Source organism: Pantherophis guttatus, chromosome 10, assembly GCF_059756535.1.
Source record: "Pantherophis guttatus breed Tessera chromosome 10, ASM5975653v1, whole genome shotgun sequence".
NCBI lineage: Eukaryota > Metazoa > Chordata > Lepidosauria > Squamata > Colubridae > Pantherophis > Pantherophis guttatus.
Genome location: NC_142072.1, coordinates 23632501 through 23658684, shown reverse-complemented (window position 1 = coordinate 23658684; position 26184 = coordinate 23632501). Strand labels below are relative to the sequence as shown.

Sequence of the window (26184 nt, the reverse complement as noted above, 5' to 3'; positions counted from 1 at the left end):
ACGTACCAGTGGTGAAATCCAATTCTTTTACTACCAGTTCTGTGGGCGTGGCTTGGTGGGTGTGATGTGGCTTGGTGGGCGTGGCAGGGGAAGGATATTGCAAAATCCCCATTCCCTCCCCACTCCTAGGAGAAGGATATTGCAAAATCTCCATTCCCACCCCACTCTGGGGCCAGCCAGGTATTTGCTGGTTCTCCGAACTACTCAAAATTTCTGCTACCGGTTCTCCAGAACCTTTCAGAACCTGCTGGATTTCACCCCTGCTATGTAACTTAGGAAAGGTAGTGCAAATTTTGTCTTAATTCAGGTGGTTCTTAAAACAATATAAAACCAAAACCAGAAGTTTTTCTTTTAGGGATGTTGGATAAAGAGCTTGGGAAAAAAAATTGGAACTTTGTTATTCTATATGCTGATGGTAGCAAGAAACTTCTATGCACACACAATTTTTTTTAAAAAATGGAAAGATCCATTAATTCCCACAATGGAAGAATGGATGGAAAAAGTGACAGAGTTGGCAGAGATGGCAACACTAATTATCTTAACAAGAAGAACTTAGTCAGTTTTGTTTCCACTTGGAAACCGCTTCTGGACTTTATGCTCAAAACAGAAAAAAGAAAGAAAGAAAGAAAATTTGAGATTAGGTTCCTACAAGTCCTTATTCCCATATTATTTATGTGTGCATCATCTCTAAACCTCTTGGTAGGACAAAAAGATGAGATTTCTCTTTCTTTATATGGGTGGTGAGTCAACATTGCCAAGAGACTGCTAAAATCATTAAGTTTTTTAGATATTTATAGGGTTTTTCATCCACCGCTAATATTTTTAAAAGATACATTCAATTATATCAGGTTTCCAAAGATGGCCTCAGGCAACTCCAACAACGAGAGAGAAGTGGAAAAGTCTTTTGTCTATATCGAACAGTTATAAAGCCAGGATAAAAGAAGAACGGCAGCAAGAATCCATTACAGTTTTCATTAATTCTGTTTTATTAAGACTATTCAAGACATTTCCCCATCTGGAGCTGATAATAAAGTGTAAAATAAGGTTTAATTTAACCAAAAGCAAAATAAAAGTACTTTTGGTAGCAAGAGGCTTGTCTGATACAGTATTTCATTCTTCAGCAAGAAGAAAAAAGAAATGATGCAAATTATAAGCAGCTGATTAAAACTGTCCCTTATACATTTATCAACTGACATTGTGGTGCTTTCATCTCACCTTGCAGCTCTTTTGAAAGATGGGTGCAGAAACCTCCTCTGAATGGTCCCCTAATCTCCTATTTGGGGCACTGAATGGGCCCTAGTCGATCAGGTTGATGGCAGTCCTATACTCACCCAGGCATGTCACTTCTAGTCCACTCCAAAGACCATTGGCCATACATTCTCGCACACGAGAACCCACTAAGGTGTAGCCGCTATTGCAGGAGAAGATCGCAGTAGCTCCATAAGTGGTTAAGGTACCAATCCTATTTCCATTGGATGGCACAGGCAAGTCTCCACAGGAGATGACTAAAATTAAGACACACACACACAAACAGTTAATATAGTTAATAAAGCATCTCAGGTATTGTTCTACAACTGAGTTCACGCATTCACAGCCATTTGTCTGTGGATGGTGCGAAGAACTAAGTCCCTGGTCCATGCCTAATAGGTGCAGAAAGGTTCTCCAGAACGTTGACGTGAATTGGAGCTCTCCTGTCCGAGATGATATGTTAGGGAGCTCCGTGTAGTCCATAAATGTGGTATAAAAATAATTTGGCAAGTCCTCTTGATGTTGGTATCTTCTTGCATGGGATGAAATGCACCTGCTTTGAAAACAGATCTGTCCCCACCCAAATGACTATGTCTTTTTCCCATGGTTTTGGGGACTTCCACAATAAAGTTCATAGAGATCTCTCTGCAGGGACATATCAGAGGAGACTAGGACAGTTCACTGTTTCTTCAGATATGGGTATGTTTATTAAAGTAAGTTGCAGATTGCTCAATCACCCTTTATTTAATCAACTTCAAGTGGCTAGTTTTGTAGAACATATTATGGAGGACTTCATGGTACTCACTAAAACACATGTTAGCATGTGGTCTAACTCTTGTGACTTTACAACTCCTAGGCCAATTTTTGTGGATTCCCAAATCCTCCTGCTTTACAAAACTTTGGCAAACAAAAGTGAGACTTGAGGCATGTTTTTTTTAATAAGAAAATCATTTTAGCTATAAAATTGGTGTGCTACGTTTTATTAAGTGATACATCACCAAGAACATATTCTGGAACCTTTTCCAAACATAATTGTTTGGGAACAGAATTGATTCCTTATAAAATTTTTGTTTTTATAAATCTATTAAATTTTATTGGTCTGCCAACCCATTCCCAAAGTCTGTGGAAGGTGAACAATTGCAAATTAAAGCAGTGTTTCTCAACCTCAGCAGCTTTAAGATGTATGGACTTCAACTCCCCGAATTCCCCAGCCAGCACAGTTGACTAGAGAATTGTGGGTGTTGAAGTCCATGCACCTTAAAACTGCTGAGGTTGAGAAATATTGACATAAAGAGTAGGGGTTACCCCCCCAAAAAATCCCCATCCTCCAATATGGAAATCTTTCCTAAGAAGGGAAATTTGGAGATGGATTTAATATTTTCCAGAACATCAAACTGAACAAAGGCTTTTAAAGCAGGGCATTTCCCGCCACCTCTTTCAAAACTGAGGGAAATACTGTCTCAAAGCCAGATAATTACTGCTCAAATCCAACCTCCTGGCACCTTATGGGAGGCTTTAACTAACTATGTGGAGCAGTGATCAATTGGAAAGCAGCACAGCTAGCACTTTATTTATTTATTAAATTTATTTGCAGAGCCTTAGCTGCTTCCTCAAGACTCATAAACTCAAACTGATGCCAGAATCTCTCATTAGACAAAGCCACAGTCACGCTTAACCTTACAGAACATCCTTCTCCCTGACCTTGAGGTAGCTCTATCCCTTGTCACATTCCAGAAGTCCCTCAAGACCTAATTATTGAAGCAATACTGGGTCATCCAGGGAATGGGAGAGTTGCTTAGATGACTTCATTGTTAAGGTGGCCATTCATACCCTCTTTCCCCCAAAATAAGACATCCCCTGATAATAAGCCCAACCGGGCTTTTGAGCGCATGGCAATAATGCCAAGCGCTTATTTCAGGGTTCCAAAAAATATAAGTCAGGGTCTTATTTTCAGAGAAACACAGTAGATAGGTAGGTAGGGAGAGAGAGGAGAGAGAGAGAGAGAGAGAGAGAGAGAGAGAGAGAGAGAGAGAGAGAGAGAGAGAGAGAGAGAGATGCTATATATGTATGTATGTATAGATGATAGATCAATAGATGATAGATAGATAGATAGATAGATAGATAGATAGATAGATAGATAGATAGATAGATATAGAGATAGATAGATAGATGGTAGGTAGGTAGAGATAGATAGATAGATAGATAGATAGATAGATAGATAGATAGATAGATAGATAGATAGATGATAGATGATAGATAGATATAGCGATAGATAGATAGTAGGTAGGTAGGTAGGTAGGTAGGTAGGTAGATAGAGATAGATAGATAGATAGATAGATAGATAGATAGATAGATAGATAGATAGAAGGTAGATAGATAGATAGATAGATAGATAGATATGATAGAAGACAGTGAGAGATATAAATAGATGATATAGATGACAGATACCCTGTTTCCCCCAAAATAAGACACCCCCTGATAATAAGTTCAACCGGGCTTCTGAGTGCATGGCAATAAGGCCAAGCGCTTATTTCAGGGTTCAAAAAAAAATATAAGGCAGGGTCTTATTTTCAGGGTACTTATCTTTTCTTTGAGTACATTTGTTTTTACGATATTTATTTTTTTAATCTGGAATGTATATTTTTATATTTCTTGTTTCTTATATATTTACATATTTCTTGCATCTGTTGTTATTCAGTTGTTTTACAACCCCACCCCACCCCAGTGTCATATTAGATGCACACACTGTTAGATTCCTTTTGATTTCTCCTTCCTAAAGCACACACTCACTTCTACAGGTCGGCATGGGTTCTCCTATGCTCCATTTCCCATTCGCCTGGCAGCCGATGACACGATACCCAATGTAATAGTAGCCTGGGTCGCAGATCAACATGAGCTGTGCATTGTACTGGTACTGAGTCTCATGGATCAGCCTCCATCTCCCATGTTCCACAGCAATGCTGCTGATGTCAGGACAGCTGACCGCTGGAGTCACCAAAAGATGAAAAGAAAAACAATCCAAGTCAAACTAAAGGCCCATTCATGTGTCTGTTCTAGCTGAGAAAGACCAGCTGAAAGCTATAAATAAGAGGAGAATGTTGTATTTGTCACTGTCACTGTACAGTCTGAACTGAATTTGTTCCCTTCACCAGCAGGATAGCTGCCCGGCTAAAAAAAAAAAAGTCCAGCAGGAGGATTTCACTCCTGAGATCTTTCTTTGGGCTCAAATAAAAGAAAATATCTGGCCCCGTGGAGCAAAGAGATTTAGATTCCTATACAAAGCCTCTTTCTAATTTCCCAGTAAGCATCTAAGTAACTACTGTTGTCAAGAGACTAACTAAATAACTAAGTGGTCTTTTAACGCCAACACAATAAGCTTCTGGTTGCTTTTGAAATTATGCTTATTAAGACAAAGGCAACATACTTAAAAAGAGACAAAGAATGTGGAAGGTTGAAGGTGGATCACAGTAGACTCACCCACACATGGAGGAGGATTATTGCCATTGCTCCACTGTCCAGTAGCCAGGCACTCCACGCTGGAGTTATCTTGGGCCTGGAGGTGAAAGCCCTCTTTGCATTGGTAATCTGCTTTGCTGCCCATGGTGTACTCCCTGCCAAAAACAACCCCGTTCTTCGGAGCTCTGGGAACTCCACAGGAGATTGCTTGGAAGGAAAAGTCAAGACATGTGATTGTTTGCCTTCATACTAAGTCTTTGCTTCCATAGTTAGCTTCAAAATAAAATTAGCTTTCAATAAAAACCTGCTTTTATTGTCTTGAGTCTTCCCTAACCAATGCATATTTAGCAGCATTCACAGTAAATAATGATGCCATAAAGACATGTGTGTTATGATATCACACAAATGTTGCAAATATATACTCAATGTCTTGAGGCAGGTGCAGAAGTCAGGGTGGCCTATGCATAATGAAGTCATCACACATGTGTTGTGATGCATCCTTGTCACAACACATGGCACAATGCATTCTTTGCCATCCCCAAGCTCTGAAGACTTTCATATACTTTCCCCAACCTCCAAAGATACCCATGTGGGTAGAAGCATACTATTTGAATTTCTTTTTGCAAAACATACAGATTTCAGTAGGACTTCCTCCAAATGAGCCAAAGACAAAAGCATATAAATTAATACATAACCCCCAAAGAGGGACAATGTGTGGGTCGAGAAGTCAGCTAATTTATGACCAATGTTGGTTGGGGTTATGGTTCCTTTTGAACAGGGGAGATTTGCCTACTCTTGGGGATGTCTGTGACAGTAGCTAGAATTGTTTTGAGCTTGTGATGGTACCCAAGAACAGACCTTGACTTAGTCCCCCCATGCCCTGCTATGCCTATCTTGATTTATGTGACTTGAGAACTACCTTTGATCAGAAACCACAGTTCATGCAACTGCTTGGAAGATGACAAGGAAAAACAGTTGATGTTTGATTGCTGGGCCATCTTTAACAGTCTAAAAGTATTGACCTTTATGATTTTGTGCCCAGATTACAAGAAGAACTGCTACTCCATCTTCACTTTGAGATTGGCTTCCAAATCCTTTGTATAAACTCAAGGGATATGTCCTTTTCAGCTGAGGTCATAGATTTGTAGATTATTATTATCCTAACTGAAATAGATTGAGCCCTGTCAATTTAGTTCTTTAAACAAACATTAAATAGCTATTTATTTTGAACTTTCAGCACTAGGATTTTTTAATTTGATATACTTTGAAATGTTGGGTGGAATGTTGGTAGTAACTTTATTGTTTTTGTTGGAGTATCTTAAGATCATATTTAATTATTGTACTTTAAGTCCAATAGTGTCATTGTCCTAGTTTTATTTAGGCAATCTATTTATTTTGTAGAAATTGCCTTTTGAGGACCTGCATAAGCCTAAAAGGGGCATATTTTAAAATAACATCCGTTTTCCTCCTAAAACAACCATTTATGGATCTACTATCTTTGTATAAACAACTCATCACCGAGAAGTTAGAATATTTATAAACTTTTTATGCTGTCATAGCAATTTAGCCAATGACCTGCCAAATGTTCATTTCAATTAAATAAGTTGAAACCTGTGGATTCTCTTTTCCCAGGACACATTTGCCTGCAAGCTAAGCTAGGAGGCCATTGGCCAGCAGAATTGTGATTAGGGATCTCTGCTTAAACACAAGCCAAGGTAAAAATGATAAGCTAAAGCTGCAGCATAAACATCCAGTTAGCATTTAGATTTTAAAACGAACCTTTATGAGAAAAAGAGAAGAATGAATAGGAGGAAACAGTAGGCTGGAGAGGAAAGAACAGCTATAGTAGATGGTGAAAGAAACCCATAGCACAATAGGAAGGTCTAATTTGTTCTACAAGAGGGCCTACTGTATTGGAAATAATTAGCATAAGTAGGGAAGGAAGGAAGGAAGGAAGGAAGGAAGGAAGGAAGGAAGGAAGGAAGGAAGGAAGGGGAGGGAAGAAGGAAAGATGATAGATTGGAGGAGGAAGGAAGGAAGGAGAACTGAAAGATGCTGAAATCGGGGAGGGAGGGAAGGAGAAGGAAAGAAGGAAGGAAGAAGATGGATTGGAGGAGGAAGGAAGGAAGGAAGGGGAGGGAGGGAGGGAAGAAGGAAAGAAGATGGATTGGAGGAGGGAGGGAGAGAGGAAGGAAGGAAGGAAGGAAGAACTGAAAGATGCTGAAATCAGGGAGGGAGGCAGGGAGGAAGGAAGGAAGGAAGGAAGGAAGGAAGGAAGGAAGGAAGGAAGGAAGGAAGGAAGACAGATCCAGCTGTCCAGTGTGGGTGTCATCAGTCACATCCTAGCTTTGTGAAGATAATTGTATGCATGTCACCCAAACCACTAAGGAGCTCAGCAAACCTCTGGCAAGGCCAGGTGTCTAGACAGTTAAGTGTGATGAATACCAATTTCATGTAGCAGTGACAGCAAGGGGAAAGGACAGGCGGCTGAAAATCTGTGCTTTTGACTGGTTTGGCTCTGTAATCTCTATAACCTTCAAAGGTTACCTTATCAAAGCAATTTGGAGGGCCACACAGGCAGCTCATGTGCCCCAAATTGTCTGCCAGTTGCTAACTGCTCTGTTCTCCCTCTGACTCCTGTAGTGTTTTGCAGGTGGGAAATTTATCAGTTGAGTGGGAAGGTTGAGGCGGGCTGGTTCTTTTGCTTCATTCTTTCAATGAAAACTGTACAGTTTGTACTGTACTTGATATTGTACTCCAGTTCAGACTCCTAGCAAAAAAATGTGTCTTCAGATATAAACAAAAACAATCTTTGGGATATTGTATATTTGATGTGGAATAGATATCTTTCTTCAGCCTAGTTGGTTGCACTGAAGTTTGAGAATTTATTGAAGGAGATGAAGTTTGATCCAAACTGATAAGAGTTTGCAGGAGGAAAAAAAATGAGGGATTTAAATGTCTATAAGCTGCATTTTAAAGAGGAAAGAGGATCCTTAGAGATGCTAAAGTCAACCAAGGTATAGGTAGATATTAAAGAAATATTAGGCTAATTGTTGTAGGCATGGTGGAACTAGAGACCTAGAGGGCTTTCCCCCAAAAAACTCAAGAGATAGATATGGTAGATAGATTAGATTAGATTGATAGATGATAGATAGGAAGATAGATGGATAGATGATGGATGGATAGATAGATAGATAGATAGATAGATAGATAGATAGATAGATGATAGATAGATAGGAAGATAGATGGATAGATGATGGATGGATAGATAGATAGATAGATAGATAGATAGGAAGATAGATGGATAGATGATGGATGGATAGATAGATGATGGATGGATAGATAGATAGATAGATGATAGATAGATAGGAAGATAGATGGATAGATGATGGATGGATAGATAGATAGATAGATAGATAGATAGATAGATAGATAGATAGATGATAGATAGATAGGAAGATAGATGGATAGATGATGGATAGCTGAATAGATAGAGGAGAGAGGGAGGGAGGAGGGAGGGAGGGAGGGGAAGAGGGAGAGAGATATGAATGTATGGAGCCAGGGGGTGGAACAGAAATAGTTTAACCCAGTGTCATGACTAACAAACATTGAAAGGTAGTCTAAGGAAGGCAACCTAAGACTACTCATCAATAGGGAGAACAAGAAGTACAAGGGAAGAAGCTAAGGCTTTCCTACCTAAAGTTCCCTTCCCAAATCAGTTTCCATTTCCTAAAGCTCTTAGGGATTAGAGGAAGCTTGGGGATACAAAAGAATCAAGAATGGTGTTGCAAATTCTCAGCCAAGAAAGAGATCAGCAAACTTAACCAGTAGGGCCCAATAATTTGTCTGAGGAAGGACTGAGGCTTGCAAAATACAAAACTGGCAGCAGGGAAGAGGAAGAAGGACTGGATCAGTCAATTTAAGAGAGATCCAATTCAAGAAGATTGGGGGGGGCTGCTAACACCCACAGTTTTGGTCTTGTGGCAATCTACCAGATATTGGGAGGGAGGGGAAGGAAGGGAGGGGGGAGGGAGGGAGGAACACAGAGAGATCGAGATCAGGGTAGCTTTAAAACTGTGGCTATACTTCCTTTCTTGTCCTACCATTTTTTCATTTCACAGGAATGCACAATATCTGTTTCCTTTATCCACTTATTACTATTCACATGTAATGCAAAGGAATACAAGCATCAAGGATAATCAGAGGGTTTTCCCTCTATAACAATCATTTTATGAAATAACTAAAAGAGAATTTCATTACACGAGATAAAGGGAATCAGCATGGCAAAACGGTGCATTATAACAACCAGCACTGCATTTGTGTAAATCATTTATACAATTCTTTTCAGCGTTTGGATAGATACCTGTTTTATTCTAATTTGCGTAATCATAGTTATTGACTAAGTGTTGCTACTGTAAGATGTATATTTTCTGATTCCAAGTTAAATAAACATCAACTCCTGGCTTTGGTCCCAAGCTTGGGGTTTATGTTTATTATTTGTTCAATTGTTTTTGCTGCCTTTTAGATTATTTTCATCTGGGCTGTCTGTTTGATTCAATGTTTTAGCCGCTTTTATGTTTTCCCTCATTTTGTACCCTGCCTAGAGTCCAATGGAATTGGGTGGCTAATACATTTAAATAATAATAAATGCAATTTAAATACAGGTAGTCCTCTATTGGGGACATGGCAGCTCAGTGGCTAAGACACTGAGCTTGTCAATCGAAAGGTCAGCAGTTCAGCGGTTCGAATCCCTAGTGCTGCATAACGGGGTGAGCTCCTGTGACTTGTCCCAGCTTCTGCTAACCTAGCAGTTCAAAAGCACGTAAAAAATGCAAGTAGAAAAATAGGGACCACCTTTGGTGGGAAGGTAACAGCGTTCCATGTGCCTTTGGCGTTTAGACATGCCGGCCACATGACCACGGAGGCGTCTTCGGACAGCGCTTGCTCTTCAGCTTTGAAACGGAGATGAGCACCGCCCCCTAGAGTCGGGAACAACTAGCACAGAGGTGGGTTTCAGCAGGTTTTGACCAGTTCGGGAGAACCGGTAGCAGAAATTTTGAGTAGTTTGGAGAACTGGTAGTAAAAATTCTGACTGGCCCCGCCCCCATCTATTCTCTGCCTCCCGAGTCCCAGCTGATTGGGAGGAAATGGGGATTTTGCAGTAACCTTCCCTTGGATTGGGGAGGGAAAGGACATTTTACAGTATCTTTCCCCTGCCACGCCCACCAAGCCACACCCACAGAACCGGTAGTAAAAAAATTTGAAACCCACCACTGGACTAGCATATATGTGCGAGGAGAACCTTTACCTTTATCTTACCTTTAGTCCTCTACTTGCAACAGTTCATTTAGTGACCATTACAACGGCACTGGAAAAAGTGACTTATGACCATTTTTCACACTTATAACCGTTGTAGCATCCCCATGGTCACGTGTTTTACATTTGGATGCTTGACTACTGACTCACATTTATGACGGTTGCAGAGTCCTGGAGGCCATGCGATTATCTTTTGTGACTTTCTGACAAGCAAAGTCAATCCAGATTCACTTCACAACCGTGTTACTAATTTAACAATTGCAGTGATTCACTTAACAAATGTGGCAAGAAAAGTGGCAAAATGGGGGCAAAACTCACTTAATAAATTTCTCACTTAGCAACATAAATTATGGGCTCAATTGTGGTCGTACATTGAGGATTACTGGTACCTGTATTGTGGAGAGTGAATACAAGGCAAGCAAGGTAATTTTGCAGGATGGAGAAGAATGGGCAAGAGGGATATATTTAAAAAGTGGCAAACTGAGGATTCGTCACACATTTCCAGCGTCACCTCTCTCTCTATCCAATAGAGCTGAGGTGGCGCAGTGGTTAGAGTGCAGTACTGCAGACTATTTCAGCTGGCTACTAGCTGCAGTTCGGCGGTTCAAATCTCACCGGCTCAAGTTTGACTCAGTCTTCCATCCTTCCAAGGTGGGTAAAATGAGGACCCAGATTGTTGGGGGAAATTTACTGGCTCTGTAAAACCGCTTGAGAGGGCTATAAAAGCACTATGAAGTGGTATATAAGTCTAAGTGCTATTGCTATTGCTATTAAGTTCAATGTTATCAGATGTGATAAAGATCACGGGAAATCAAGAATGACGTTGGCCTGGACAAGAAGGCAAAGCATTTGTCATTCCAGGCTTTTATTAGAAGCGATAGAATGAAAGTCTCAGCTGCTAGAGCTTTAATGAAAACCAGCAAAAGGGGAGTTTACCTAACCAGGGAAAAGTGAAGTGTCTGGCAGCATTTCTATCCCATCTGCCTCCCATCAAAGGAAATGAATTCAACATCAGAAAAGAGCAAGCTTTATCTTGAGGCCAAGGAGGAATTCTTTAAATAACAGCCCCCAGGTTGTTGACAGTCAGACTCAGATATTCAGAGAGGATTTGGGGTCTAGTAATCTTACGGACAAGGGATGCGGTGGCTCAGTGGCTAAGATGCTGAGCTTGTCGATCAAAAGGTCGGCATTTCAGCAGTTCGAATCCCTAGTGTGCTGCGTAACGGGGTGAGCTCCCGTTACTTGTCCCAGCTTCTGCCAACCTAGCAGTTCGAAAGCATGTAAAAAATGCAAGTAGAAAAATAGGGACCACCTTTGGTGGGAAGGGAACAGTGTTCTGTGCGCCTGTGGCATTGAGTCATGCCAGCCACATGACCACGGAGATGTCTTTGGACAGCGCTGGCTCTTTGGCTTTGAAAGAGAGATGAGCACCGCCCCCTAGAGTCGGGTATGACCAACACATATGTCTGAGGGGAACCTTTACCTTTACCTAATCTTTTGGACAAACTATCTGAAAGAAGATTTTGCTACACTTTCCTTCAGAGTCTCTCAATTGTCCTGATGTTCCTGACTTGGCTTCCCTCCTCCTGTATAAATACTCCAGATTTTTATTGGGGTTTTGATTAACAAAGACCCTCAGTCCCTTGGAGTTATTCCTTTTCTGACAGTCATTACTTTTAAACCCACTTTAGACATTGGGATGTTTGTTCAGCTTTGCTACAAAAGTTCTGAGAAGATCGATCGATAGATCCAACTACTTATGTCTTTTTATAAAATATATTAGTCAGAAAAGGTGCATCTTATCTTAACTGCCTTTAAACATCTGGCTTGCTGGCATTTAAAATCTTGCAGCAATCTTCATATGGATAATTTCTATGAATCCTATGCCAATATACAGCCTTGTTAGTCCTAATGTAGTTCTGTAGTTCAGACCAGTTGCAATTTGCCCAAAAAGCTAATTAAATAACTAGAAAAGGCTCTTGACTTCCATCTACTTTGCTTCTAGCACAGATGGCCAGGCAGGAATGGACTCAGTTACAAGTTCTTGGATTTAGGCAAATGGTTCATCAAACAAGATGGAAACATCTCTTGTGCACTTTTGCATCAAAGCAACATTCTAATTTGGAGCATTTAGCATTCTTTTGCAGAATATGGCATGATGGAATCTTTACAGCAATGAAACAGAACATCTGTTATTTTACAGATTAGATTGCCGATTTAAGAGGATAATTTGGGAGCATCACCCAATAGGGATGCAGAGGGACTGAAACACAATCACTTGGATTATTAAAGAAGAGTAAGCATTTGCTATTTATTTGTGTATTAGGGTTTATAATCATCCATAAAAAATATTGACATTTTAAGTTGAACTTAGCTATGTTAACTTAGCTGGCATTTATCAGCTTCAGAATGCAAAGGAAATTAAAGAAGATTGGACAAAACAGGAAGGCATCAGCAAAATGTCCAAACTAAAGGAACATATCATTACAGATAGTCCTCAATTTATGAACAAAATTGGGCCCATCATTACAGTCCTAAATTACTGTGATTGTAAGTCAAGGTACCCGTACGACTGGAAGAAATTTTCTAGTCTTTTTCATGGCAGTCGTTAAGTGAACCCAATAATTTAATTGGGGGGTTTTGCCAAATAGCAGCAAAAAAATATTGCAAATTGCTATTATATGGGTGTGGCACCCCAGAGCTGGTTGTAAAGCCTGACCCACATGACTTGTGGCCATACAACCATGGTGACCATTTACAATGTCTGGGAGTGCTTTATGGGTCATAAAGCAGCCATTTTGTGGCCTTCCTGATTTTGAATGTCCCAAAAGTGCTTTTTCAAAAAGGCAATGGGACTTCGTTTTTCCTAGAAGATGTTTTGTTTCTCATCCAAGAAGCTTCTTCAGTTTATGACCAGATGACTGGTCATTAAGAATTTAAATCCTTCCATCCTCTGACATTCAGTCAGAATAGAATAGAATAGAATAGAATAGAATAGAATAGAATAGAATAGAATAGAATAGAATAGAATAGAATAGAATAGAATAGAATTGAATAGAATAGAATAGAATAGAATAGAATAGAATAGAATTTTTTTATTGGCCAAGTGTGATTGGACACACAAGGAATTTGTCTCGGTGCATACACTCTCAGAGTACATAAAAGAAAAGAAAAGAAAAGAAAAGAAAAGAAGAAGCTTATTGATGAACAACAGAATATCTTCAAGGAAAAACAAAGTCCAGTTGTCTTTTGAAAAACCACATTTGGGACAACTATGACCTGGATGACTAAGAATCTCCATAGACTAATTTTGAACGGTTGCAAAACAACCAGTCATTAAGAAGGACTCTAGCCACGTGGCTTTTGACAAAGATTTGCTAGGAAATGTTTGATGTTACTTCATGTTTCTTGGCATTAATATATTTCAACGATCCTGCTTGAGGAAAAAACATCCAGCTCTAAGCCCAACGATTTGCCGATTCTTTAAGACCCCAACTCCCACAGCCGGGAATGAGTTGACAAGGGCAGCAAAGGACTTCAAATCTGATTGTGAAAACCTGAAAGCAGCTCCTGTTTAAGGAATCGGAGGAAGCCGGTTCCTGGGAGATGCTAAGACAAAGAGCGGCTAGAGGTCAAGGGACGCAATAAAAGAGCAATGAAGTCTATTTTGGAAGGAGCTCTTAGAAGCAGGGAGGTGGGGGGTTGGATAGTTACCAGGAGCTTGAACAAATCATTCTGCCTCACTGAGCCCCAAGGAGCAAGACTATTATTGCAAATGAATCTGCTCTAAATGAAGCTTAAGTAAGTCTAACCAGGCAATCTCTGATCTTTATCTTCCCCTCTTCAGTCTGTCTTCCCACCAGAGGCTGGATTTCAGTGGCGGTGAGAGGTTTACAGCTTTTGTCAACCCTGCCAGGTCTCGGATTAATGATTGGGGTGTTGTTTGCAGCAAGTAGCACCTCCCATCTTTGGTTTGAGTTGTGTTACATGTTTGGAAAGAGAAGGCATGCCTCTGAATATGATTTTTAAAGGGGAAAAAAAATAACGCATAAAGATGGGCTTCACAGACAAGACCAAAGACAAAATATGGTTGATCTGGTTTGTGCTGTGTTTTGTGAATCAGGATTTATAGCTAACTCTTCCAAGTCAACCACAACCATTGTGGTTTATTCAGGAAAAAAAAAAGTGATCTAAATTAATGGATCGAGAGTTCTAATGTTCCTGAACATGATATCAGATCAGTGGTGGGTTTCAAATTTTTTTACTACCGGTTCTGTGGGTGTGGCTTGGTGGGCATCGCATGGCATGGTGGGCGTGGCTTGGTGGGCGTGGCAGAGGAAGGATACTGTAAAATCTCCATGTCCTCCTGATCAGCTGGGACTCGTGAGGGCCAGGGGTGGGTTCTACTTACCTTTACTAACAGTTTGCAATGGGGCCGCGTGCATACGCTTGCTTCGCTCGCGCTTGTGCGCTCTTCTGAGCAGAAGCGTTTTGGTGACGTCGGGGTCGGTGGGCGGAGTCTCCCGCCGGTTTTACTACTGGTTCTATAGAACCGGTGCTAACCGGGGGCAGCCCACCACTGGGCAGGGCAGTCAGAATTTTTACTACCGGTTCTCCGAACTACTCAAAATTTCTGCTACCGGTTCTCCAGAACTGGTCAGAACCTGTTGAAACCTACCTCTATACCAGATGTAATTGTGACTATAAATACTGAAATTCTAAAGGTTGAGTGGAAATGCCCTGGTTGCTTCGAACCCTAACATTCATGCTAATGCCTCTGAGGCTGTCCTTGTGCCATAAACCAGGGCCTTGGATCCTTATTCCCCAAGCAACTGTAGGAACCTTTAAAATAAAAAATAATCATGGCTCGTCAAACTTTTATCCATTCATTTACCTTATGAAGAAACTGATATTAGTGCAAATGTGTAGGTATCATGTTTTAAGATACCTAGCAATTGTTTAATATTCCAGTACCACACCATGAAGAAATGTGACCTACGAGTGGTCAGTAGGCTGAGAGGCACTCAAAGACATTTCTGGAAGAGAACAAGCAAACTCAAGTTGCTGCAGACAACCAAGTTCTACTTCCAATGAGCAAAATGTGTTTTTGATTCCCTTCACCGAGTGAAGCTAATAAAGCAAAATAAATAAAATGCACCATCTTATATATGTTATCTCTACAGGAAACCCTGCTAAAACGTTCCTCATTTTTCAAAGCAATATCTGCATGATGTTGAAAACTCTTTAATTATGGAGTCCTTGGTGTTCTCTGAAATGAAGATGTTACCTGGTTGGGTAGCGAAATATCTGCAAGCAAACAGCCAAGCTCAGAGAGCACCAAGGACTCCACAGTTCAACCTTCAGCCACAGACATTCTCTTCTATTGGTACTCTTTCATTATTAATCCAGGGCATCCACAGTACCTCTTGAATGCCCTGGGTTCCACCCAGTAAAATTAGCTGACTCTTCGTTCCAGAAGGCAATGATAATTAATTCCTGCTTTGGCAAGTTAGAGACATATTGCACTGTTGGGTTTAAATGTGCGGCTTCTGGTGGATTTTGAAAATTATAGTTGCCATGGCAACTTCAGGTGTGCTGACTAGGCTGAACTGCTTCTTTCATCAGATCTCTCTTCCCTCCTTACTTCTCCTCTTCCAAGGAGAAAGGGGTATTATTAGTAAGGCTTGCGTAGCTCTGCTCTGCTCAGATAAATGGTGCAAAGTTCACCAGAAAGACCTGATGACAGTTAAAGACTAGCTTAAATCTTTTCCATTTTGGAAGGCTCCAAGGAATTACTAAGAACTCTTTCAGGCTTTATCCAAAGCTTTCTGCTGAGGATGAAGCCACACTTAGCTTTAGCTTTCCTTTTGATGGGTAGTTTTAGGGAAAGCTGGGAGATCCTGCAACAATTTTGAAAACATAGCTTTGTTCGCCCCCCCCCCCCACCTCCACAAATTAATGTTTCTGATGCCACATTTCATTGTGACAGAGGCCATTGGAAACAAGGATGCACAGTCCAATGGATGGTCAAATTATCCACTCAACTAACATAATATGGAACCAACGAATGTCAGAGCAGTTGCAAAAATTACAGAGAGAGGAAAAACCAACTCCAAGTCAGAGAAAGAGGAAAAACAGTCTTGCCTGAGTTAAACTCGAATATTGGGGACATATAAAATATATGCAACATTTTGGATATTAGGATAGCCCAGTGGTCGGCAAACTCATTAGTCAACAGAGCCAAATATCAACAGTACAACAATTGAAATTTCTTTTGAGAGCCAAATTTTTTAAACTTAAACTATATAGGTAGGTACATTGTTATTAACTGAATTAGTTCTTTTTAACTACAATTAAAAAGTAGGGGGAAGGGGATGCAACACGCGGAGGGCCAAGTCCCCTCCCGTTCACCTCCCCACACTTGTTTACCCATCCCAGAGAGCTCGGGCTATGCCTCCCACCGACCCAGCCGCCTTCCTTGCTGGCATCGCTCCTGAGCAAACTCTTCTGTCCTCGGCTGTTGCAAAGAAGCGGCAACTCTGGGTGCACCACATCTGCTTTGTTCTCTTTGAGAGCTGCTTTGCACCTTGTTTGCAAAGCAGCTCTCAAAGAGAAAGAAGCAGGCATGGCTCACCCAGAGCTGCCGCTTCTTTGCAACAGCCGAGGACTTCTTCCGCTTGGAGCTCCAAGCTGCGGGGAGGGGCGGGCGGCTGCAACGCCGGCAGCTTCAGTGGGCTCCTTCCCTCAGTGGTTTGTTTTCTTTTATCTAATTAAAGACTGCTCCGCACCTTTTGATCTTTCTACCCAGCCACTGGCGCACAGTGCCGAAAAGACCTCCGGTCACTGCCGCCATCTTCGCGCATACGCAGCTTTCTTCTCACCAGCTGAAGGACTTTTCGGCACTTTGTGGACTTTTCGGTATTTTGTGGAAGAGCCACACTCAAGGGGCCAAAGAGCCGCATGTGTCTCGCGAGCCGTGGTTTGCCGACCACTGGGATAGCCAGCCCTTTTTTTGACCTTACATTATTGTAACACCCAACCTGTTGCAGTAGAGTCCTTGTCAAAAAGACAGGGTGGGATAAATGTTCAAATAAACAACGGGAAGTATACGGTTGTCGTTCGTCTTCTGCACACCTTGACACAGAGGAATGGCTTTGTTCCAGTGGTGGTAACCCTGGGGGTGTCTCGAACATGTTGAAAAGCTGTGGCCAACAAGGCGGTAGCCGGTGTCACAACCGAACCAAATGGTGCTTCCTGACTGAAGGCCGGAGTGGCTGAGGATAGAGCCATGGAGAGGTGCTGGAGGGAGGCTGCAATAAGGGGCTAGACAAGTGGGAGGAAAACATACATATGCATATACTCAGAAGCATGGAACAATGCACAATTTACATGTGAAGAGAAATGGGCTTTGCTCAACTCCACTCCTTGCAAAGCTCAGCTGTAGGCCTTTGGCACAGTACCTCCATGCCACTGAGATTTAACACTATGCCTTTGGAAATAAACCAGACCTGGTTAGGTGGCTCAGTGGCTAGGATGCTGAGCTTGTCAATCAGAAAGTCAGCAGTTCGGCAGTTCAAATCCCTAGTATAGGTCTCTTGCACGAGCAGGGGTTTGGACTAGATGACCTCCAAGGTCCCTTCCAACTCTACTATTACTATTACTATTACTGTTATTATTATAGACACAGCTCACATTCATACATTAAACCAGTTTCTTCTTCTCACACAACCTCAAGATGGATGGACTATAGCTGTCATAATTTCCCAATTGGCATAGATATGGCTGAAAGTGCTGACAGCTGAAGTTCATGCTTGTGTGAAGCATGGAAGGTAATAATAGTATTAATAATAATTTCACATAGAATAATTAGAGCCCAGTATCTAAGACATGTTATTTAAGACCTTCAGACATCATCTGGGACCATACACTGCACTGTATAGTGTCACTATTCCACGACACTGTGGCTTCTGTTCTCAGAAAACTTACCTTCTCATATTCACCTTGAGGAAAACTTTCCACTGGTTTGTTAACTTTACTTCCATGTTTCCAAACCATGCTGAGTTTTCTCCCAATAGCTGATTTATGTCAGGGGTGAAATGTAAAATTTGTTACTATCGGTTCTGTGGGTGTGGCTTGGTGGGGGGGGGGTTATTGTGACTGGGTGGGCGTGGCCTTTTTTTTTTTTTTTTAACTTTTCAAAGCATTTTTTTGCATTTGCAGCCTCTGCCAATCAGGAACACAGCTGGGATCGTCAGAGCCTTTTCAAAGCATTTTTTTAACCACCTCTTCCCCGGAAGAGGTTGCAGAAAAAAATGCTTTAAAAGTCTCTCTGATGATCCCAGCTGAGTTGCCTGATCGTTTTAAAAAATGCTTTGAAAAGTCTCTCTGACAATCAGAGAAAAGCCTCACATGATCGCACGGCTCAGCTGGGATCATCAGAGAGACTTTTAAAGCATTTTCTTCTGCAACCTCTTCTGGGGAAGAGGTGGTTAAAAAAATGCTTTGAAAAGGCTCTGATGATCCCAGCTGTGTTGCCTGATCGTCAGAGCCTTTTCAAAGCATTTTTTTAACCACTTCTTCCCCGGAAGAGGTTGCAGAAAAAAATGCTTTGAAAAGCCTCTGAGATCCCAGCTGAGCCGTGCGATCATGTGAGGCTTTTTTTTTTTTTTTACTTTTAAAAGCATTTTTTCGGCGGAAGAAGTTGTAGAAAAAATGCTTTTAAAAGTAAAAAAAAAAAAAAAGCCTCTGATGATCGTGAGGCTCAGCTGGGCATGGTGTGTGTGTGGGGGGGTGGCAGGGATTTTTGCTACCAGTTCTCCAAACCACCCGCCACCATCGCTACCGGATCGGGCGATCCAGTCTGAACCGGGAGCATTTCACCCCTGATTTATGTTATAGACCCAACCTGTCTTGTTCATCTTTTGTTACTTACCAACACAGCCTCCTTCAACTTGGTGCTCTCCGGATGGGTTGGATTACAGTTCCCAGAATTCTCTGCTACCATGGCTGTTGGTTAGCTGGGAATTATTGTAGTTGTGGTGCCAGCACATTTGGAGGGCACCAGATTGTAGGAAGCTGCCTTAAAACATGGTATAAATTAATAGGGCTAAACAGAAGCATTCGTACAACCAGGGTTGACTTCTTAATGGTATTTTGACTATGGGTCTCTAAGTTTTATCCAACACAGATTTTTCTTTCCTCACCCACTTTTCAATTTAGACATACACATGCATACTCTCATACCTTTATAGTCCAGCTATATAATGAAAGTCGCCATTTCAGTTATAAATGCAGCACACATTCCTGGTAATAATATTATTAGGTGATATATGGCCTTACCAATCCTGCAGGCTATGGGATGCTGATTATATTGAACCAAGTCAAATTATTATCAACAATTGTGAAAAGAGATTGGAGTGAGGTTAGGGAGTTAAAAATTGCATTTTGATGAAAGTTCTGGAGAAGATGAAGTCATAGAACTATGAGGTTCACCCCTGACATTTCTCTTTTACTTAAAATTACCCCAATGTCCTCTATTTTCCTCAAATGTCCACTATTGCCTCCATAAAAGACCAACTGCTCTGATCTCACTTCCTTTCCAAACTGTTCCCCTCAGCAGCTGTTCTGATGATCTTTCAGTCAGATCCCCAAAGAAGTTTCTTTAGAGTTATTCATCCTTAGAGACACTTTGGGGGCCGTGGTGGCTCATGTGGTAAGATGCTGAGCCTGAGCTCCTCTGAGGTCAGCAGTTCGGTGGCTCGATTCCCGTGAGCGAATAAACCGCATAGGGACAGGAAAGGAGCCTCCCCCGACTGCCTACTGGCATTCAGGCATCCTGCGGGCAAGATAACACCGCCCGAAAAAATTCCTTTCACAGAGGCAGTCAGCCACTTCGATGATCCCGGCTAACACATGCCATACGCTAAAAAAAAAAAAAAAAAAATGCAACACTTTACTCTACTTGGCTAATCTCATCAAGCACATTAGATCTCCTCAGTGCATGGATGGAAAAGCCACCAGGAAATTCCAGAATTAGGGGCTAAATTGAAAAGTTCAAAAAGCATCCTAGTAAGAGATCTCACAGGGACGCGATGGCTCAGTGGCTAAGATGCCGAGCTTGTCGATTGAAAGGTTGGCAGTTCAGCAGTTCGAATCCCTAGTGCCGCGTAACGGGGTGAGCTCCCGTTACTTGTCCCAGCTTCTGTCAACTTAGCAGTTTGAAAGCATGTAAAAAACGCAAGTAGAAAAATAGGGACCACCTTTGGTGGGAAGGGAACAGCATTCCATGCGCCTTTGGCGTTGAGTCATGCCGGCCACATGACCACGGAGACGTCTTCGGACAGCACTGGCTCTTTGGCTTTGAAACAGAAATGAGCACCGCCCCCTAGACTCGGGAACAACTAGTACATTTACCTTTAAGAGATCTCACATCACTTCCGTACTGTTCCCAAAAAACTACATAGTTGAGTTTGACTTAAAAGGACTTCAATTTAAATGAGGCAGGGGCAACATTAACTCACTTCCTTTTTTACTTAGAAAGTTGAAAGTTATGGTGAACAAGCCTAAAAATTTAATTTAAAAAGAAAAAAATAACCAGAACAGTAGAAAACATTTTTTAAGATATTGATATGCTTTCCTCAATCAATAGAACTTCTCCCAGAGATACAAGAAATTATGCTCCCAACATGCATCGTTGGAGCTTAGAAACATCGTTAGGTGTTCATGTTAGATTCCTGATGTGACCCAAAGAAAGGACAGAAGGAGATTGTTAGATTCCCTGACCCATTTTTTTGCATAATTATTAATCTAAGAATTCAAATGCTTAGATATTGGTACACTTTGTTCATCCTTAAAGTTAGAAATATATAATTTGAAGCACTCCAGATATTGCAGAACTACAAATTCCAGAATCCTTCACTATAATTCATGCTTCTCATCAATGCTGATAGTTGTAATACAACAATCTTTAGAGTAGCACTCATTTAAGTCTGCTGTGAATCAAAACCAATACATCATTTTACCTTTATATTATTACATTTAAAAAACAAATCTATATTTGGTTTTTTTGGGGTATATTTGGTTTTTCTCAATTTTTTGGCTTTCTAACCCTTCAGAGTGCAAATAATTTGGGACGCTAAAAAGCAAACTGGAATGATAAAGTAAGCCACAAAAATCTCAGTGGAATAAAGTTGCTCTTGTTCGCTCAGCAAAAAAAATAAATAAATCAAAACATAATTTCTTCCAATTAAATATTAATTCATTCATTTAGAGAATAACACCATCAATGTATTTATGACCCATTTAGGCATGTCCCTGCCTCAGTTTTGCTTGCTTTTCATTAAGTAATTAAAAAATTACTTTATTCCAAGAATGGCTTGTTTAATTTTTGAGGGACTCTTTGCCAAACCTTTCATAATTGCTTTTGATAAAGGTGGAATAATTAAAGTTCATATGAAATCAGGACCAGGATAAAACATCCACCATGAAAATGTTAATGGTTTGCTCCATGTAAACACAATTTGATAATTTGTCTTTTTTCAGCAAAATGTTTCCAATCATTAAAAAAAAACAATCTTATGGTTCTTTTATTGCAATTTTATGAATTAAGCTTAGTTTAGTTCTTGGAAGCCACTTCAAGTCACACAAATATGCAGGATCCAAGAGGGTGTAGACAAGAAAAAAAATGTAATTCACATTTTTAAAAAAATGCATTTTAGTGGGATTTTTTGTGGCAATGGTTGGGAAACAATATGACTAATACGAAGCAAAGGTCAACTTTTCTCATTTCCTTCCACTTTAGTTTTTTTTGATAGGTGTAGCGTTCCTCAAACTTAGCAATGCTAAAATCTGTCAGTTTGAACTTTCAGAATTCAAATGATAACAGGAAACTGCACTATTTGCTACATCTGATGTATGGAAATAAGTTGTATATTTTAAATCTGCATGGATGACTTGAATTCTTATGTCAGATTTAGGAAAAAAGTACAGTCTTGTTATGAATTGCCACTAATCTATATATCAGCCTTCCCCAACTGCCATCTAGTACAGGTAGTCCTCAAATTACAACAGTTCATTTACTGACTATTCAAAGTTACTGAAGTCAGTGAAGTGACTTATGACCATTTTTCACACTTATTACCGTTATAGCATCCCCATGGTCATGTGATCAAAATTCAGACACTTGGCAACTGACTCACACTTATGACGGTTGCAGTGTCCCAGGATCATGTGACTCCCTTTTGCGACCTTCTGACAAGCAAAGTCAATGGTCCAGCCAGATTCACTTAACAACCATGTCACTAACTAAACCACTGCAGTGATTCGCTTAACAACTGTGGCAAGAAAGGTTGTACAATGGGACAAAATTCACTTAACAAATGACTCACTTAGCAATGGAAATTTGGGGCTCGATTGCGGTCGTAGGTCGAGGGCTACTTGTATTATTATTATTACTTCAGCACAATGTGAGGTCACAGCAGCCAGTTCTTAGCTGGTGTTGGACTTCATAGCATCAAGTTTTTCCCTGGAATCTAGGATGTCGTAATGTCTCGGCATAATATATGTGAGAATTCACGTATATTCACAAAAGTGTGGCCTTTTGAATTGACAGATGGAAATTTGGTCAATTCGCAGATTTTCTGTCACCCAAGAATATTTTTGGTATGGTACCTATGATTATTTCACAGTTACAGTATGTCATCTCCATATGACCATGAAATAATAGTTCCCAGTGATAAACCAACATTGTATTTTAGATGGATCAAAATAATTTCCTACGACAATGGCAGTCTCTCTCTCCCAGCAGAGTACTTGTTGAGAATTTAGTTATGAAACCATGGATTATTCCCTAAATAGCAATAACCTCTATTTAGCCATATTGAAATAAACCACATTATTTCTCATTCAGCGATTCTTACTTTGAGAAAGTATGACCCATGACGCGAAAAGTTTTATGGTGAACTGAAAAGCTAGATTGTGGTGTTTATAAAATTAAACAGTTGCAAACAAAATTAGCCGACCTGCAATAAATAACGGCTCTTGGTTTTATGCGCCATAGTATTACTTCGAGATTAGCATGGTGTATTCTTTCTCAATGCAGCTGTAATTAATAATAAATACCCTTCGCTAAATTAATTACTACAAAAAGTGCAAGCCGTAACCCTGAATGCGATTCAATTTACAGCACAATTTGGTTCATGTTTATTCAGAAGCAAATTGCATTAATCCAAGACTTCAGATTCAGTGACCGAAAGGGTGGGTGAAAGGAAGGAATTAATTAAACAACAAAAGCAAAGCAAACAAAATTAAAAAAAAAATGCAAACAGGTTGGGTAATTTTTCTATGGGAAAAATAATGAGATACATTTCTACCCTATTTCCCCTAAAATAAGACATCCCCTGAAAAAAAGCCCAATTGGGCTTTTGAGCACATGCACTAAAATAAGCCCCCCCCTGAAAATAAGGCCTCCCTGAAAATATTTATTTATTTTTTTAACTTTTTTATAAACCTTTAACATTTAAAATCCAAAAATACAAGTTAAAATACCTCTATGACAAAAATACATCCGTAAGAATTATACAATTCACCCTCTTTCTGACAGTACGTAATTCTCAACTTTCTTCATCTATTCTCACATATTCCTACTTAATCAACCTATTTAAACACATTTTATATCTTATTTTATTCTATACATTCCTTATTTTTAATTTCTATCCATTGATACCAATTTTCCCTAGTTAAGTAATATTCCGAGTCTTCCTTATTATTTAATTCTAAAATAAGTTTGTTCATTTCTGCACATTCAAAAATTTTCCGGATTATTGCACAGTCTGTTGGTATAGTGGACATTTTCCAGGCTTGCGCAAGTACAATTCTAGCTGCTGTAGTTACAGTATATGAATGATTAAATATTTTATCCTTTTAGGGTAATTTCCTTTAATAATCCCCAGAAGAAACAGTACCCTGAAAATATTTAAATGCATGCACAGCCATTCCCCTCCATTTCCTCTGGTTTCCTCCACACACCCCAAAATAAGAAGACCTCCCCGAAAATAAGGCCAAGCGCTTATTTCAGGGTTAAAAAAATATAACACAGGGTCTTATTTTCGGGGAAACACGGGTAGTTTTAGAATACTAGAAAAACTAAGTCAAGAAGGAGCATTTTCTTATCAGCTTGCCCCGGCTTTATGCAACGATGATCAGACTTCTTTTACACTCCCTACTCACCAGAATATCGGATCCGGAAACCTTTCCTGCTGTAGGCATGATCAGAGGACCAGTGGAGATAGGCTCTGTTTCCTGAACTGGTCACCAGCAGCGGTGCAGAGTAATTTCCACTTAGAGACAGTAACAGTGGACTTTGACCTGAAGGCCCTTTAGAAAACATCAGAAAAGGAGAGCGTGAAAAGCCTTAACTGGACTGAGCCAAAGCTTGTAAGGGTCAGAGGTTGTAGAAAAAATGCTTTTAAAAGGCTCCGACGATCCCAGCTGAGTTGCCTGATCGTCAGAGGCTTTTTTTTTCTTTTAAAAGCAAAAAAAAATGCTTTTAAAAGAAAAAAAAAGCCTCTGATGATCAGGCAACTCAGCTGGGATCGTCAGAGCCTTTTAAAAGCATTTTTTCGGCCAAAGAGGTTGTAGAAAAAATGCTTTTAAAAGTTAAAAAAAAAAAAAAGTTGGGCATGCCCACCCAGTCACATTACTCCCCCACCAAGCCACGCCCACAGAACGGGTAGTAACAAATTTTACATTTCACCACTGCTTATAACTCATACTTTTAGGGTGAACTCAGAAGCATCAGTAGGATCTCCTCTTATTTAATCTCTCCAACAAGAACCCTGGTAAGAAAGACTAACTTAAGATAATTAAATTAACTCTATATGCTATTTAGATTTATTTACATGTTCAAACCCATTCACTTGTAAAGTTCTTTTTACCTAGCTTTGGACCATGCTGGAGAAGGGCTCCTGACGTGACATTCAAAGCATCATTTTGTACTTAGCCCAATGAAAGTTGTACAAACCTACTCGGTGTGGAATTTTCCAATTCACTACCAATTTTGCTAGGTGACAATCTCCATAAACCTGAGACCACTCTGGATGGGGTAAAATTCGTTCTAATTAAATATATCGGGGTGGGTGGGTGGGTATGGAGTCGGGGAAGGTTATATAGAAGACCAGAGATGATTGCAACAGCCTTCTTTTCTTACATGTTGGCAAACCCTAGGATTCAGAAATGCTGAATGCAGATGTTTGTTTCAGCTGCCCTAGTTATAACAGTGACTGACAGAGAAATCCTTCCTAATCAGTCTTCATCATTATGAATAAATTCATCTAGGGAAGCTAACAAAGGGCTCAGCAAGAGACCATGTTTTGGAAGATAATCATTTGTTCGGGGAGAATCTGGAAAGAACAACCTTGAAGACTAAATGCAGTTTTCTCCAACATTAAAGGGAAAAGCATAGAAAGCAAAAGGATGAAGGAAGAGCAGGGGTGAAATCCAGCAAATTCTGACAGGTTCTGGAGAACTGGTAGCGGAAATTTTGAGTAGTTCGGCGAACCTCTGGCTGGTCCCAGAGTGGGGTTGGAATTGAGATTTTGCAATATTCTTCCCCCAGGAATTGGGAAGGAATGGGGATTTTGCAATATCCTTCCCCAGGAGTGGGGAGGGAATGGGGATTCTGCAGTATCCTTCCCCTGCCACACCCACCAAGCCACGCCCACAGAACCAGTAGTAAAAAAAATTGGATTTCACCACTGAGGAAGAGGGCACAATTGCTTGTAAGGCTGAAGAAGGGCACTTCACATTAAAGTTTACAACCTACTAAACTAGATGCCCTGGCAGAGAATCTCCAAAATTAAATATGCAGAAGGTGAAATAATACATTCTTTTCTAGTGTCTTATTACTTTAGTTGAGTAATTATGTCTTTTAGCAGCATGGAATCAGAAAAAAAAGTTTTCTTTATTCTTTGCAAAACAAGTTAATCATTCTATAAGCTTATAATGCATTTCCCTCTCCCCAGGGCAATTGATGTCTTATCCATGGAGGAATAGCGTAAAGCATGATGCTACCAATCGCATAATTCATGATTAATAATACTGGTGGTAGCCACCTGATATTGCTTTCTTTAGCACTGATGATGTCACTAATTTGGGTAAGGACCCCTC

At 40.3% G+C, this 26184-nt stretch overlaps 1 protein-coding gene across 2 annotated transcripts in view; it reads right to left on the bottom strand.

Moving 5' to 3' along the window:
• Positions 1 to 26184, bottom strand: part of CSMD2 (CUB and Sushi multiple domains 2) — an 822245-nt gene that overhangs the window by 68430 nt on the left and 727631 nt on the right. For both annotated transcript variants that reach the window (XM_034413370.3, XM_034413371.3), the window contains 5 exons: positions 24247 to 24393; positions 17155 to 17343; positions 4726 to 4911; positions 4039 to 4233; positions 1332 to 1505 (listed from right to left, as the gene is read on the bottom strand). In XM_034413370.3, the coding sequence (XP_034269261.2) occupies positions 1332 to 1505; positions 4039 to 4233; positions 4726 to 4911; positions 17155 to 17343; positions 24247 to 24393 (891 nt within the window). The remainder of the gene's footprint in view (positions 1 to 1331; positions 1506 to 4038; positions 4234 to 4725; positions 4912 to 17154; positions 17344 to 24246; positions 24394 to 26184) is intronic.